A 16,842-nucleotide genomic window follows, 5' to 3' on the forward strand; every position below is an offset into this window, starting at 1 on the left:
AACTTGCTGCATGTGGGCTCCTTGTGCCAGATCTATTTATGCAACAATTTTAACAAAGAGATTTGTGATGGTGCAAATTGGAACAAATGACATGACGTGCAGAAAAATGAGAGGCCAGAACACATTAACAGTGCATTGCTGTGTGTTTGTGCGTTATGTGTATGTACCTCAGTCTCACGGAGGCGTCTGCGCAGGCTGTCACTCGAGTCTTCCTTGTTCTGTAGTCTCTCTAGGTCTCGCTCCATGCGGTCTTTGGCCGCTCTAATACTCTGAAGCAGGTCTGTAGCCTCAGCACTCCCCTTCGACGCCTGAGTGATGAGTGAACAAAATAGCTTTAAGTTATGAACAGAAACCAGAAGTAATTCTTGTGTGTTAAGCAGCTGGAGTCTGCCAGCAAAAACACACACAACCGTGTCCTTTTCTGGACAAAGATTCAAGTAGACAGAGCTATTAACTCTATTAAACTAGAAGAAGGGAAGGATCTAATAGACCCAGTTGAGATAAAGACTGCTTTTACAAATTATTATGAAGATGTATATGAATCTGAATACCCTGATAATCCAGGAAGACAAAATGTTTCCTTGACGTTATTACATTCCCAACCTTGACTGAGGGAGCTAAAACCAATCTTGAAAAAAACTTGTGTATTGAGGAGTTAACAGAAGCACTAAAAAGTATGAACAGCGGGAAGGCACCTGGGCCTGATGGCCTGCCCGTAGAAATATATAAGAGGTTTGCAGGAAAATTGCCGCCACACCTTCTTGAAATGTTTAATGAATCCTATGAAAAAGGATTGCGTTCCTGTCATTAGATGCCGAAAAAGCTTTTGAGTGGGTTGAATGGGAATACCTTTTTGAAGTTTTGAAAATATTTGGATTTAGGGAAGGATATCTCAAATGGATTAGATTGTTATATACTGAACCGGTGGCAGAAATTATAACAAACAACCATATCTCAAAACCTTTTAAATTATGTAGATCAACACGGCAGGGTTGCCCCATGTCACCTTTGTTGTTCCTGTTTTCCATTGAACCCTTGGCCATAGCAATACGTCAATCTCCTGAAATCTCAGGCATAACAATAGGACGGACAGAACACCATTTGGCTCTTTTTGCAGATGATACTCTTGTGTTCTTGACGAACCTAAATACCTCAATTGAAGCACTCAACATCAACTTCTGAACACATTCGGGCAGTTCTCTGGCTATAAAACCATCAATAGTAAAAGTGCTCTATTACTATTAAATCAGGACGAAAGAGAATGCCCAACAACTCATACACAGTTTGCTGCTGCCCCAGACGGGTTTACTTATTTGGGAATTAGAATTACCCCTAACATTGAAAACATCATGTCAATTATGATCCTTTGGTAAAAGAGGTAGAGGATCTGCTAGATAGATGAAGCAATGCCAATTTCTATGATAGGGCGCATCAATATTATCAAGATGTCGATTGTGCCTGACATTTCTGTATTTGTTCCAATCAATTCCACTTCCTCTGTCAACTTCCATTTTCTCTACGTTAAAAAAAGCTTTACCTGTTTTATATGGAATAATAAATGTCCAAGACACTGTCTTTCTCTTCTTTATCTACCATATGACCAAGAAAGGGCTTAAATTAACCCAACATGAAGCTTTACTACTGGGCAGTTCCAGCCTGGGTGGAGATATAAAGTAATACAATAAAACTCCCACTGTACTTGTATTTATTCATCCCAAATAAAAATGCTCAAGAAACACACTTACAACCCATTCCTCAAAAACCCTATATTAATCTGGCATGAGACACACACACCTTTTTAAATAACTGGATGGAAAATGGCCCTCAAATAATAGGAGACTTGTACAAAGAAGGGACTATGATGTCATTTCAACAATTGGTAGATAAGTATAACCTTCCAAGGAAACATTTCTTTAAGTATTTACAAATAAGGAGCTTTGTGCACTCTCAAATTAAAACAATAATGAAACCCTTACTGTCAACAATTGACCAGAATACAGGAAGTCATTTACATGGCAGGGGTCAACTGTCTAACTTTAACAATATACGTTTAGCAGGTTTAAAAGAACATTCCCACTCCTATCTGTCTGCATGGAAGAATGATCTTCAGCTAGATATCACTCTCGAGGGGTGGGATAAGACGTGTCTTCTAGCTCAAACCCAAACCATACATACCAGGTACAAACTGTTACAGTATAAATGGCTATTTAGGACTTACATTACTCATGTTAAACTGCATCATTTTAATCCCAGTATACCAGATATTTGTATCAAATGTAATGAAGAAATTGGTACTTTGTTCCATTGTATGTGGGAGTGTAGCGAGCTCCAGATATTCTGGAGGGAAAATTGTTGTGTCGATTTCTAAACTGGCAGAAACTGTTGTCCCAGTTGATGCAAAATTGTGTATACTGCATATTTATCCCAAAGATGTCCCCATAAATGCAAGGAAACAGAGAATAATTCACTTTTGTCTGTTACAAGCTAAACGTGAAATAGCTTTAAAATGGAAGGACATTCAGAGACCTCATTCTAGTCAATGGATTATGGAAATGTCCTGCTCTCTGGCGTTGGAAAAATTAACTTATATAGTAAGAGGAAAGGGAATTTTATGAGATGTGGACTCCTTACTTAAAATTTGTACATGGAAAGAGCCTAAATGACGAAAAGAAAAAATGGAGGAATGATGATTTTTATATATATATATATATATATACATATATATATATGTATATATATTTCTATATTTATATATTTATATATAATTAATTAAAAAAATATATTGTTTTATTATTATATTTGTTATTATTATTATTGTTATTATTATCATTTATGTATTTATTTATTTATTTTTATGTATTGTAGAATTATTGTATTGTTCTTATTTACTGATTTGATAAACCCTATTGGATATGTATATACTCTGAGTATATGTGTGCCGTGTATGTGAGTGGATACGATATGTCAGCTGGTGTGCGTGGTCCGGGAGGCACCTTCTGAGCTATATGTATGGGTCAGTGTATGTATGTATATGGTATATACTGGTTTATATTTTTATGAGCTATTATGTATGCTTTATGTTGAGTTGAACCTTTGCTGAGATGGTTGTGGGGGTGGGGGGGCGTCGTGTTTGGTAAATGGTTTTGTATTTATATAGCCCTTTTCCAGTCTTGATGACCTTGATGACTCAAAGCTGCTTTACACTACAGTTCCCATTCACCCATTCACTCACACTTTCATACGTTTTTCTATCACTCATCTTTCACACCCACTCACACGCTGCCGGCACACAGCTGTCAGGAGCAACGTGGGGTTAAGTGTCTTGCCCAAGGACACATCGGCTTGTAGCCAGGAATCGAACCCACAACCTTCAAGTTGAAAGACGACTCGCACTCCCACTGAGCCACCGTCGTTGATTGTTTGCTTTTAAATGTCTTATGTGTAACAAAGATCAATAAACAAAGTGTTGAAAAAAAAAGATTAAAGTAATTTAACTTACATTGAACCTGAATTACAGATTTAATTTTGTACTAGAAATTTTTTTGTATGTGTACATGTATTGATATATTTGAGGGGTCCAAAAAACATACACAGACCTGCTGTTCGATCGCTTTTAGCTGCTATAAATTATTCATTCATTTTTCAGGCAAAAATAATCTACCTTGGTGACCTTCTCTTGGAGTTCATAAATCTTTGTCTGCTGCTCAGCGTTGGTCTAAAAGAGACAAGGAAAAATAGAGTTAAGAACACAGGCTTATAATATAACCATCACATATGACATATATTATATGTAACATTCCATGTTATCATTATTAAAGTTGCTCTCATCCAGTCCCTGTACCAGAAATACAGTCATTTTGCAATTTTCACCAAGTCAAATTATTTTCATTAACTACCTTCTCCAGTCTGGTGATCACCTCCTCTAATTCTGCTTTGCCCTGCTCTCTAGCCTGTGAAGGAATTAGAAAACAAATGAGACCACTTCCAGAAATGTTCATGACAAGTTGAAAAATAAAATAAATCATGGTGCATACAAGTGAGTTCAGAATCAATATTGCATCACAATTTACCAGAATATTTACAGAACAGTAATATATAATTAATGATGAGTGACAGTGAAGACCTTCTGCATCCTGTGCTGGTAGTCTGCAGCCTTCCTCTTCAGCTCCTCGCTGCTCTGACGAGAGTCTTTCAGCTCAGCCTCGTAAAGGTCGCTACGGCGACGGGCAGCAGACAGGTCCTCCTCCAGTTGTCGGATGGTAACTCTCATCTCTTCTAGCTGGGCGTGATATTCCTATGCAAAGACCACAGACACATGGATGAGGAGAGGAGAGGAGAGGAGAGGAGAGGTTTTTTGGTTTTCAAAATCTCTTTATTAAACAATAAAACTAACAACAAAAATTTCCATTCCTTCAACATTTTGAGGGGCAAAGGGAAAGCAAAAAAATCAAATGTTCACAGTCATCTCACCTTCTTAAACAACACAAAGAACTACCCCAACAGCCCATCATTTACAGAAAGTTTTTAGGTTGCCCATCTTTTTATGGTAGGTGTGTTCATAGCCAGTTCATAGGAACATATTCTCAGCAGGGGGTGCTGAGAAAAAAAAACCTCAGCGATGTGCTTAACTCACTACATCCATCCATCCATTATCTACCGCTTTATCCTCCACCAGAGGGTTGCGCCAGTCCATCACAGGGCCACATATAGAGACAAACAACCATTCACTCACACACACTCGGTCAATTTTTAAGCGACCAATTCACCTAATCCTCATATAGCATGTTTTTGGAATGTGGGAGGAAGCCGGACACGCACACACGGGGAGAACATGCAAACTCCTTGCAGAAAGGCCCTTGTTCCGAATTTGTTCCAAACGGGGCTTGAACCCAGGAACCCGGGTCTTCTTGCTGCAAAGGCAAGAGTGCAAACCACTACACCAACTGTGGGCCTCACTATATTGATTAACAAATATAGGATATACACAGCGGCTTGACTCCCACAGTATGGCAATACTGTTACATGCAGCTGTGACACAGTCAATAGCTTTATTTAGTCACAAAACCACCCAGAAAATGCACAATGATACAAGTGAACATAGGCGTCAGATACGCCGGGGACATGTCCCCAGCCCTACTTAGAATCAACAATTTTGTCCCCACTTTTTTTTAATCAATTCATCATGAACACTCGCAACTCGAACCTCTGGGAATAATGCACCTACTAGAAATACCATAGCGGCCATTTTGAAAGTAAATAAATAGATTTGTCATGTGTATATAGGTGATAGTAAATATGAGGAAGCAAAATGTGAATTCTACCAAGGGAGAAAAATTTTCTCCCTTGGTAGAATTCACGTTCACACAAATGTGTTAATTGATGAACAGAAATTGAATCCGCTCTTGAAATGACAGATAAAGCCCTTTTTATTGTATTATTTTTCATTTATAGCTCATTAGAAAAATAATTATTTCTGTCAAAGCAATTTACTGCTTTCTCTTCCCCATCTCGTGCTGCTCCTGTTGGGGCTCACGCACCATAACGTTTCTGACTTTGCGCTCATGTGGACAGCGCAGTTGTCAGGCACGTGATAGTGTTGTGTCGATCATGAGCGATTCGTTCGAAAGAACTGATCTTTTGAGTGAACGAACTGACTGGGATCACTTCATGAACTGATTCGTTCCTTTCTTAGTTCAGTTGAGCTCAGCAGTGAGCGTGGTGGGAGTGGAACTGCCACGTTCTGTGAATCACTCGTGAAGTCGTTCACCGACGCTGTCACTCACTCGTGAATCTCTTTATATTGTTGAAGGAACGGAGAGATAAATAAAGTATGTGAAAATATAAATGTAAAGAATTATAAAATACTATAAATAACTTTTTTAAAAACCTATACAAACTTAGTAAAAAATAAACATTACATTGTAAATAACCCACATTATAAGACAATATAAATATATAGAAAAAATAAAATACTGTAAATTACTTTAAAAAAAAACTTTTTAAAAATTATACATTGCACTGTTATTAACTCACATTATAAACAAAATATAAAGTATAGAAGTTAAAACGTCGAAACTTCAGGGCCTTGTAAACAAGGTAATAACGCAGATACACACTAATGCTGCGTTCCAGAGCCCATCCAAACACATGGGATGTGGTACTTATCCTACCTGAATTTTACTAGCTCCTACTTCAAAGCGTTCCAGCAATTGAAGTCGAATGTTAGAATACATGGACGATCGCGGCGCTTTAGATTTATGTTTGAAGAGGCATTTTGACTGTCAGCAATTCAGTCTACTTACATACACAAGTAAGCCGTATATGTAAAAGCGATACCGATATGTAACGTCATGAGTATATTTTTACCGTAGCCCTACATATCTTCATGCTAACAGATAACAACGACATAATTTCACACCATAACATGGAAAACAAGTTGTGATAAAATTGCTGTGTCTAAAACAAGTCTACACACAGAAAAGTAAAGTTTATAGTCTATTCATGTGACTCCATGGGCTCCGCCATTATTCTCCGACGTCATTTTGGTGAAGTCGGGGTAGGTCGATCAGCCCCGACTTCGCGAGTAGGAGGTCCCACTTCGACAGGTATTCCAGTGCACTTTTTCTAGATAGAGGTAGGTTAAGTCCCACGTCCAACTGGTTTGGATGGGCTCTGGAACGCAGCATTAACAACAGCGTTAATTGGAACTTCCGGTCTAGGTTCGCTTTAAATAGTTTTTTTGGGGATACTAAACCCACAGCAGCATATTCCTCATCAGCACCTTTGAAGCACTGCTTCTACTAGTTAGCGTTAGCGTCAGCTAGCATTCTGACGCTAATGTTAGCTGCTGTTCAAGTCTGTGTCCCCGTTAGTTAGACAAAGTAACTGTTGCGTAACAGCAGTCATTTACTGTTAATGTTATGATTATATCATTATCTGCGCCAGCAGCGCCACTTACAACTGTGTCTTTCTTTCTTTTTTCTTCATCCTCTTTTTTTTCTTCCTCTTCTAACTTCCTGATTGATAACTCCTCTTCATTTTCCTTCAGCTTCATTTACAACTTGCAGAACAATAACTTCACACAGGTTAACGTGAGGTGACGTGGGGCCCCGTTAGGGAGGTTTTTAGGATGCATTTAGGCTCCGAGTGTTGGGTGCCCCCCTATCGGCTCGGGGCCCCAAGCAGTTGCCTGCCTTGCCTGTTCATAAACTGCACGTCTACCCTTAGCGCAAAGTGAGAAAGTGTGTTAATGCATTTTTATTATTATTAGTATTCATATTATTATAGAGGCACATAGAGGATAATACTAATATGCACATATACATGTGTTATTATTTTAAATCTTGCTGCTCTTCTGTGTCTCCTCTCCTCTCATTACTTTGTGTACCTAAGTCTGTTAATGGGGCGATTGTGTGTGTGTGTGTGTGTGTGTGTGTGTGTGTGTGTGTGTGTGTGTGTGTGTGTGTGTGTGTGTGTGTGTGTGTGTGTGTGTGTGTGTGTGTGTGTGTGTGTGTGTGTGTGTGTGTGTTTTCAAGTGGTGTAGCTTGACTTAACATTAGTCGTTAGCTTGGAGAAAAGGACACACAGCAGTGCTCCGCCGCGACTGTTTCACTGAGGACGTGAATCCGCCATGTGAATCAGCGCAAGCTGTGAGCGTGATTCACGTCCTCCTCCGTGACAGTTCTCTGTGTCAGTCCGTTCGCAAATCATGAGTTAGTCAGCGAGTGACAGCACGAACGAATCACATCCTCCAGGAGTGAGTGAGACCGGCAGACACAGTTTATCTTTCTAGTCCCTCCTCGCTCGGCGCACGTTGGCTGGCGTCGTTTGCCAAAGATTCACGAGTGAGTGACGGCGTCGGTGAACGACTTCACGAGTGATTCATAGAACGCGGCAGTTCCACTCCCGGCCGTGACCAACACAACACTCACTCATGATTTGCGAACGTACTGACACAGGTACTGCAGCGCCCCAGCACCCCTACTTCCCGTGGTACTGGGTGTGTTCCACCCGCAGTCTGGCTTTTATCAGGCCTTTTAGAACCTCAACAGGTTCTACACTGCCTGCATTTTGGACCCGGTTCTTACGTGTTAGCCAGATGGCTAGTTTTGCAGAGCCTGAGAGATAGTTCATCATGGTGTGCAAAGTCCTTTTCTTTGCACAGTATTTTGGGCCGAAAATAAACAAAGGAAAAGAGATAACCTCTCCGAGTCCATGGAACCAAACTTTGAACAAAACAAACAAAGGTGTCAGTTTAGGACATTGAACAAACAAATGGGCAACCATTTCACTCTGCAAACAGATAATACAGCCCTCCCCTATATCAGGATCAAGGTGCGCTCTGTATATGTTTGTGGCTATTGCACCATGCACAATCCTGGTGTCCGTTTTCCAACAGGCAGCTTGTACAGGGACCGCCAGCGGCCTTTTGGGGAAGCGACTGGGCCAAAAAACTCAGCCCAGCTCGACTCCTGTACCCCCGCCAGAGAGTTCAGATGCAGTGTCTTGACGCAGGTTTGGTAAAGCGTTTTTTTACCAGTGGATTTAAAGTTGTCCAGATTTGAGGTGGTGAAGGACAGCAGCTGATTTCCTCCCTCCTGCCAATCCCCCACAGCTGGGGTGACTATTAAAGAAGGGAAACTGTACTCCGACCCCTCACTCCACTGGTCACATAAGGTATTATTTTCTGCAAACGCTCTCAGGTGGTAGAGCGGTACAAACCTCCTTCACCATCCTGTTGATCAGCCTGAGAAAGGTTATGTTGCAGATGTCTCGAAAAGAAGTGGCAGATGTTGCCGTCATCCTCATTAGTTGTCCAAGTTTTGTGCATCCAGCTTCCCTGAGTCTAGCTCGAACACTAGCAGACTGCAGCGTTTTGGTCTTTAAGAAGTCACTGAAGAACAGAGGTTCTTCAAACAGCCACAATCCTGGAGGCTTGTTTATCTTCCTGGATATGTGGGACATCTGCCATGCCTGTAGCACTGAGGTGCAGAAAGGTGTCAGCCCGGTGAGGTCCACTTCTGTAGGGCGAAGAGGGAAAAGATGCCTGTCATTCAAGCCTTCCCGCCCACCTTAGCAGTGTCACACCACCGGGGACCACAGGTGAAAAGCAGTTTTTGTGCCATCTGCAGTCTATAGGAGGCAACTCTGGATTTTATGTCTATCAGCCATTGTCCACCTTCAGCAAAGGGCAGATAGAGGGCAGCTGCTCAGACCCAGTGTTTCCCAGACCAAAAAAATCCAAGATGGCTCTCTGGACTTCTTCGATCAGACCTGTTGGTGCCGTCAGAGCGATCAGTGACCAAGGTCGAGGTGACCAAGTTATTGGCGACAAGAACTCTTCCCCTATAGGCCAGCTGAGGTAGCAACCATTTCCATTCAGACAACCGAGCAGACACCTTTTCCTTCACACCCTCCCAGTTCTTATTTAAAAACCCCTCAGAACCTAAAAACACTCCCAACACTTTCAAACCCTCCTTTCCCCACTCAAGCCCTCCAGGCAGACTGGGCATCATGCTCTCTCATAGATGTGAGGAGATCTTGAACATGCTGCACGTCTTGCTGGTTAGACACAAGAATATTAACATTATCTGCATAAGCAGAGATGGCAGGAAAACCCTAGTCAAGTCCAAAACCCACTGTGTCGCTCTCTCAGTTTGCACAGCAACGGCTCAATGGTGAGGCTGTACAACTGACCTGAGAGAGGACATTAGGGCTGTAAAGTCAAAGTCGACTGATGGACTAATTGGTCGACACGTTCTGGCTCGACCAAAATTGTGATTGGTTGACTAAATTTTTTTTATCATTATTAGTATTATTTTTATGGTGAATTTCATTAGGAGGAAAGTACCAAGTGCTAATGGGGGTGTTTTAGAGCACCTGTGTTTCACAGGTAACAGCCTGTCTTCAGAGAACACCCCCCTTGTTTTCCACTATTTTGGTTTAGTCCAGCCCAGTGGGTTGTTGTCGCTCAGTGGCTAATGAGAGACAGACAGATTAGCGTTACCATTAATTAGACGTGAATTTTGAGCTTTTCATTTTAGGCTACAGTCAGTCCTCCTGTCTGGATGTTTCATGTAAGAAGTTATTCATTTCATCAAGAGAGTAGTATGTGTTATCTCTGATACTGAACCAGCGGTGGAGACACTGTCCAGGTCTGAACTGAAATTAAAACATGTTTTTCAATGACACTGTAACATATTTAAACTAGGGATGGACGATTATGGCAAAAATATTAGTCACAATTATTTCTGACTGTTATTGAAATCATGATTAATGGACACGATATTCATTGATTTCAAAACTTGAGTATTTATTGAACCACCAAAACTCAACTTTAAATATAATTTAAAAGAACAGCCAGAAATACATTAGTAACAAGGAAAAAAAAAATAATTGTAGTAAATTAAAATAATGATAGCAATAAAAACAGAAAATAACCAATCTACTTGCAATGCTGCTGAACTTGCAAACATTTAATATCTGCCTTCTACCTGTCAAAGATCAACTCCTCTGCCTCCAACCCCAGGAAACTATTCTCCATATTCTCTTCTCTCCTCACTGCTCCCCCTCCATCCTTCCTCACTGCTGATGACTTTGCAACTTACTTAAGTTGTAAGAGACTTTAGTTCCTCATTTACTGCGACGCCCTCCCAGATAGCACCTCCCCCAACCCTCACCTATGTCAGCCTTACCTGCTTCAGCCCTCTCTCCTCTGAAGATGTTCACACTAGTGACATCTAACCGTGCCACCACCTGTTCCCTCGACCCGATTCCCTCCCCTCTTCTCCAAAGCATCTCGAATGACATCTTGCCTTTCCTCACCACCCTGATCAACTCCTCCCTCACTGCTGGCCATATTCCAGCTCCTTTCAAGAAAGTAAAGCCACTCCTAAAGAAACCCACTCTAGACCCTGCCGATACTCAAAACTACAGACCTGTATCTCTTCTCTCATTCCTCTCAAAAACCCTGGAACGTGCTGTCTTCAACCAACTGTCTTCTTACCTTTCACAAAACGACCTCCTTGACCCTAATCAGTCAGGCTTCAGGACGGCTCACTCCACTGAGACGGCCCTCCTCACAGTGACTGAGTCGCTCCAAGCCGCCAGAGCCTCGTCCCTCTCTTCGGTCCTCATCCTCCTCGACTTATCCTCTGCGTTTGACACAGTCAACCACCAAATCCTCCTCTGCACTCTGGCCAAACTTGGCGTTACCGGCTCTGCCCTAACCTGGTTCACATCATACCTGACAGAACGCACCTTTCAGGTCACGTGGAATGGCTCCTTGTCCAAACCCTGCTCCCTGGATACTGGTGTCCCTCAAGGCTCAGTACTAGGACCGCTTCTGTTTTCACTATACACCAGATCACACCCAGCTGTTCCTCTCCTTCCCCCCATCCTCCAACACCCATGTTGCCATGCGCATCTCGGAATGTCTGGCAGACATTTCCACTTGGACAACTGATCATCATCTCAAGCTCAACCTTAGTAAAACTGAACTTCTCTTCATCCCGGGAAAAGACTGCCCTCACATGGACCTGTTCGTCACTGTTGAAGACGTCACTGTATCGCCATCATCAACTGCAAAGAATCTGGGTGTAATCCTCGACGATGGACTTTCCTGCACCCCCAACATCATCGCGGTAGCCCGATCCTGCAGATTTGCCCTCTACAACATCCGCAGGATCCGGCCCCTCCTCACAAAGGAAGCAACGCAACTCCTGGTTCAATCCCTGGTCATCTCTCGCCTCGACTACTGCAACTCGCTATTGGCTAGACTCCCAGCCTCTGTGACTAAACCGACTAAACATATCCAGAACGCTGCAGTGCGCCTCGTTTTCAATCTTCTTTCTTGTGACAGATGTACTTATTGTAAGTCGTTTTGGACAAAAGCGTCTGCTAAATGCCCTAAATGTAAATTTACAACATGCAAAACACACTAATAGCCTTTGTTATCTCTTGATGTCTGTGGACGTGGAGGGATACGGGACACATTGTAAAGAGTGTCCTTAATAGAGGACTGTGTTGCGGTGGCGCTGAATGACGAGCTTTACCTTATCGCCTGGTCATAGACCACTTTATGACTAAACTTTAAGTGACTGAATAAGTTGGTCGTGTTGCCATTAGGAGCAGACACGACAGCGTGAGAAACTTTGCAAACAATTTCCTTTTGCTCAACGTTCGTCAAATTGAAGCCTCAGTGTTTCCAGTTAACTGATATTGTCCTACCTTTCTTCTCAATCAAAGGCTGCCTTTCTGCCATGTTTTCCATCGCTCGCTCCTCCTATTCCCTACTCCTATTATTGATCCACACACGTCACACGCTTGCTGCAGCTGCAGGGAACACTGGTGCATTCAAGGTGTTTTTCTAGCATAGGAAGTTACATACACGCCGCACCGTGTAGCGCATTAATCGTTTTTCTTCGATTATAATGTTTTATGATCATGAAAAGCCAAAATCGAAATCATGAATAAAATTCAATTAATCGTCCAGCCCTAGTTTAGACCCCCTCAAATTTTGCCTTTGAGGCTTTCAGGGGGTCTCGAGTGTTAATCAGGGGGTCTTGCCCCCCAGACCCCCCTGTATTTCGCACAGTGCTTGAAGGGGCCGTACCTATGTTCCCCGGGTCCATAGGACATCCTGCGTCAGTATGATGGACAGCTCCATCATTACCTGTGTTAGGATCTAACTTTGTAATTGGTAAGAAAATATGAATATGAATGATTAATTAATTTGAATAATTAATTAATGTTATTAATTTTCTTAAAACCCTCACACGGGGCAACAATTACGCTGGGGATCAACAATAGTGGCAATAATTTGATTGATAAAAATAAAAGTAATAAATATTAATTAATTACTATTTAATTAATAAACTTTAGATCGGGGCACCACCCTGAAATCAGGGAAAAGACGATCAATTCATGTGTAACACTCACAACCCCCTTACTGCAGTGTAATCCTCTACTCCGCCAGAGGGTGGCGTATACACCACTAGGAATTTTTTTTTAGTTTAAATCTTTTATTTTCGTCAAGTTTGTCAAAGCTCACTTTTTAAAACAGCCACAGATCTGATGAATTTACTGATGTTGTCGAAGTAACTGCTTACTGTGACCGATTTTCCAAATGTTTCATCGAAAAACTATGGGATCGAGGGATATGACATCCTTGAAGGCAGTGTGCGAAATACCCACCAAAACTCAACTTTAAATATATTTAAAAGAACAGCCAGAAATACAATAGTAACAAGCAAAAAACTAAAAATAATTATAGTAAATTAAAATAATGATAGCAATAAAAACAAAAAATAACCAATCTACTTGCACTGCTGCACAACTTGCACACATTTACAACATGCAAAACACACTAACAGCCTCCGTTATTGCTTGATGTCTGAGGGACGTGGTGGGATACGGGACGGCATTGTAAAGAGTGTCCTTTATAGAGGACCGTGTTACTGTGGAAAAGACGATCAATTCATGTGTAATCCTCACAATTTTACTGCAGTGTAATCCTCTACTCCGCCAGAGGGTGGCGTATACACCCCTAGGAATCTTGTAGGAGCACTCACTTTTCCTTTCTTCCAGTGGAGACGTTGCCAGAGAGCAACAAGGACTGGTATGGAAATATCCTCTGAAGCATAGAAATGCATAAAACTTCATACCAACTATTGAAATATTGTCTATTAGGTTGGAAGCTGTGAGAGAGAGAGATGCGAGCCGCACAAATTTGCGAGCTCCTCAAGATAGCTCCAGTAAGGATGCTAATGCTCACCCGAGTGTCATGCTAACTGTGCTTCATTATGTTATGAAATACTGTTCTTTTAAAACCAATCAGAGTTCACATCTGTGTTAATTCAATCAGGCCGAGTTTCCATTACGCATGCCAAAAGCATTTGATCTGACATCAGATGCGACAAGACAATTGATATAGATATAAATCTATAGCTGATGCAGATAGTTACATTAAATAGTGATTGTTGTGATTATTTATCACACCAAGTTAAGCCCAGACCAGTACAAACATGCATTTCTCCTATGGATATCTATATTTAATGTATTCAGATATACCAAATAAGAAATGAATGTGTGTCATCTGTGAACCCGTAGATGAACATGCTCTGGAAAAGCATAATTTCCTGATTTACAAATAGTATTTTTGTTGATGGATTTCTCAGAAGATTCAGCAGGAGTGCAGAAGTATGTGCGCAACCGTAGCCATTTGTGCGCACGGCTGTGCCAGTTAAGACCTGCCGTTCAAAAATGCCAATTATAGACATAAAAATAACCACCGCATACAGTTTAGGGTTTGATAAATCACTTATTATAAAATAACATATTTACATTTTCTCCTCCCAGCACACGCAAAATTGCGTGTAAACGCCCCACATTGCATATGCATTAAGGCAAGTCCGCTAAATGGGTTGCGAGAGCTATTTTGCCCGTCTGAGAGGCGCAATCCTAGTTGTGCCTTTCTAGTAGATCAGCATCAATGCAAATTTGCATTTGCAATCCAGTTTGCGCACGTTTTTGCATGCACAAAGCTTTAGTAAATCAGGGCCTTAGTCTGTTAACCCTGAAATGAGGGAAACTGAGTTTTCCATTTCTCAAAGGGAGGTAAGTCAAGGACATGAATCTCGTTCGCGCTGTCACTCACTCACTGACCCGCGTACGTACTGACACACACTGAACTGTGGCTGAGGACGTGAATCTCGTTCGCATCGTGAACGAACTGACACACAGAGAACTGGAGAACTGTGAATCTCGTTCGCTCTGTCACTCACTCACTGACCCGCGGCGTGAACGTACTGCACTCAGGGAGGACGTGAGTCACGTAGCAGGGCACTGGGCTCCTGCTAAGCACTGAACGATTCGGTGAATGAATCTTTTGAACGAATCATTTTAATGAATGGATTCTGGTGATTCAGTACACTCAAATGAACTGCCGATCCCATCACTAGTTTGAACAATGTTTTTATGTTTCATCTTAAACTGCAGTGCGCTTCTCCCCCGCGGGATTACACATAAATGAAATAAATGAATAAGCTACCACTCAAGCAGTTTCCCCCTGTATTATTATTGTGATTGCAAAGGACGACATTTAGACTTACACATTTACCCGAGCAGCAGGGTTCTCCATGTGTCTCCTTCTCTTTTGCTGCTGCAGCAGTGTTAATATTTACAACTCCAGGGGGGTGAAGAACGTCGCCCTCCGCTGTCTTTTTATACTTGTGGTGCATGCGCTTGACTCCAGGTGAAACTACTCCAAGTTGAACAAACTAACTCCAATCAGCTGTTGTGGAACCAAAAACTCAGAGTTTCCTATCTCAGAGTAGATCAACTCAGAGTTCAGGGTTAGACTCAGAGTTTGTTGAACCTGCTTTGAGAAACAGACCCCTGATCATGCACAGTTAAATAGATGAGGAAAACACAAGAGAATCCAAGACTAGGGACAGAAAACCCTTAAAAATCTCACACCACTCACACTTCCACCACCACCACTCACACTCACGGTCACTGGAAACGGAGAGGAGAGGAGTGGGGAGGAGAGGAAAGTAGTTTTAAACACAAAACGAACAAGCATGATAGGTAATAAAATCTCAAATGTGACAAACCAATCAATGGATTTTATTCAGCAGAAATGACAGCGTAATTACTGTGCGTCTGAGGTGCAAATGGCACTCGAGCAGCCTTAGTGCAGTTTGACCGGATCCAGTTTGACGAATGCTTTTTTCAAAAAAAGCCCCTGCATCATTCATAAGAGCAAACTCTTTCATAAGACATGTGCTTCAAATATGCTGCATTCAAACTTGCCAGGAATTAAGAGCGCACGAGTGCCATTATATATCAAGAAATTGAAAAACGAGTGAGAAGCACTTCAAATAGTGTACAAGTGTAAGTGTAGCAGCCGCGGTAGAAAAGATGGTCTCTCGAACTGATGGTTCACAACCTTTATTTAACCTTGCATGTGAACACACCACAAAGGCTACAATGTAAACACAGAAATTAAAACAATTAGCCTTTAACCTTGTACCATATTTATTACCTTAAATGAATTGCCTTAAAGCTTTTACAATCACTTGAGTGCTATAAATATGTAATTCTTGTGTATTTACAAACCCTTTCAACTTTGTCCCTTATCAACCGGGTGCTGATGAACCTTAAGCAACCAAAAAAAACTACACCTTAAACTTAACTTTGACCTTGTACAGAGCATGTGTTTCTTTCCAACAACTTTGGTGGTAATTTCAAAGTAAAAGCATGAGCACTTAACTTAACATCAAGGTCATTTACAGTAAGTACAGTACTGTGCAAAAGTCTAGTAGTTAAAAAAGTAGTTTAAAAACAACATTTTCAGAGAGAACAGCTTCAGCAGGCAAAATGTCAACTATTAAGTGTGACCTTCATCTTACACTTGAACAATAAATCTGGCTTGTTTAGACATAAATGGAGTAGAAGCCTAATGAATGCCATTTGTAACACCTATGTTTATTTAGACTGAACATATTATGATTATACTATATGATGTAGAATTCATGTTTTCATAAAGACATGTCTGCCATTCATATGGAAAAGCTCCTCATTAGGAATGATTGCATTATTCAGCATGCTAATGCACACTGGGCATGCGGAGAAATCAGCGGTCATGGACTGACCTATACAGACTCCAGACCTGAATGTTATAGAGGCAGTGTGGGATCAACTAGACAGAGAAATAAACAAATGACTAAAACCTGAATCTAAAGAGGAAAACCTTAAAGAAGCCTGGTATTATTTACCAGAACGTTACTGAAGTGACAGTCTCTCATGGTTTATTGTGCATCTGTGTTATTTGGCAAACAC

At 41.4% G+C, this 16,842-nt stretch overlaps 1 protein-coding gene across 1 annotated transcript in view; it reads right to left on the reverse strand.

Moving 5' to 3' along the window:
• The window catches only part of citb (citron rho-interacting serine/threonine kinase b), a gene marked incomplete at both ends in the record, with an annotated part of 91,826 nt that overhangs the window by 52,488 nt on the left and 22,496 nt on the right, over positions 1-16,842 (reverse strand). The window contains 4 exons of the mRNA XM_083886813.1: positions 168-308; positions 3,662-3,715; positions 3,897-3,950; positions 4,124-4,294. Coding sequence (XP_083742939.1) covers positions 168-308; positions 3,662-3,715; positions 3,897-3,950; positions 4,124-4,294 — 420 coding nt within the window. The remainder of the gene's footprint in view (positions 1-167; positions 309-3,661; positions 3,716-3,896; positions 3,951-4,123; positions 4,295-16,842) is intronic.

Source organism: Microchirus variegatus, assembly GCF_963457635.1.
Source record: "Microchirus variegatus genome assembly, chromosome: 3".
Lineage (NCBI taxonomy): Eukaryota > Metazoa > Chordata > Actinopteri > Pleuronectiformes > Soleidae > Microchirus > Microchirus variegatus.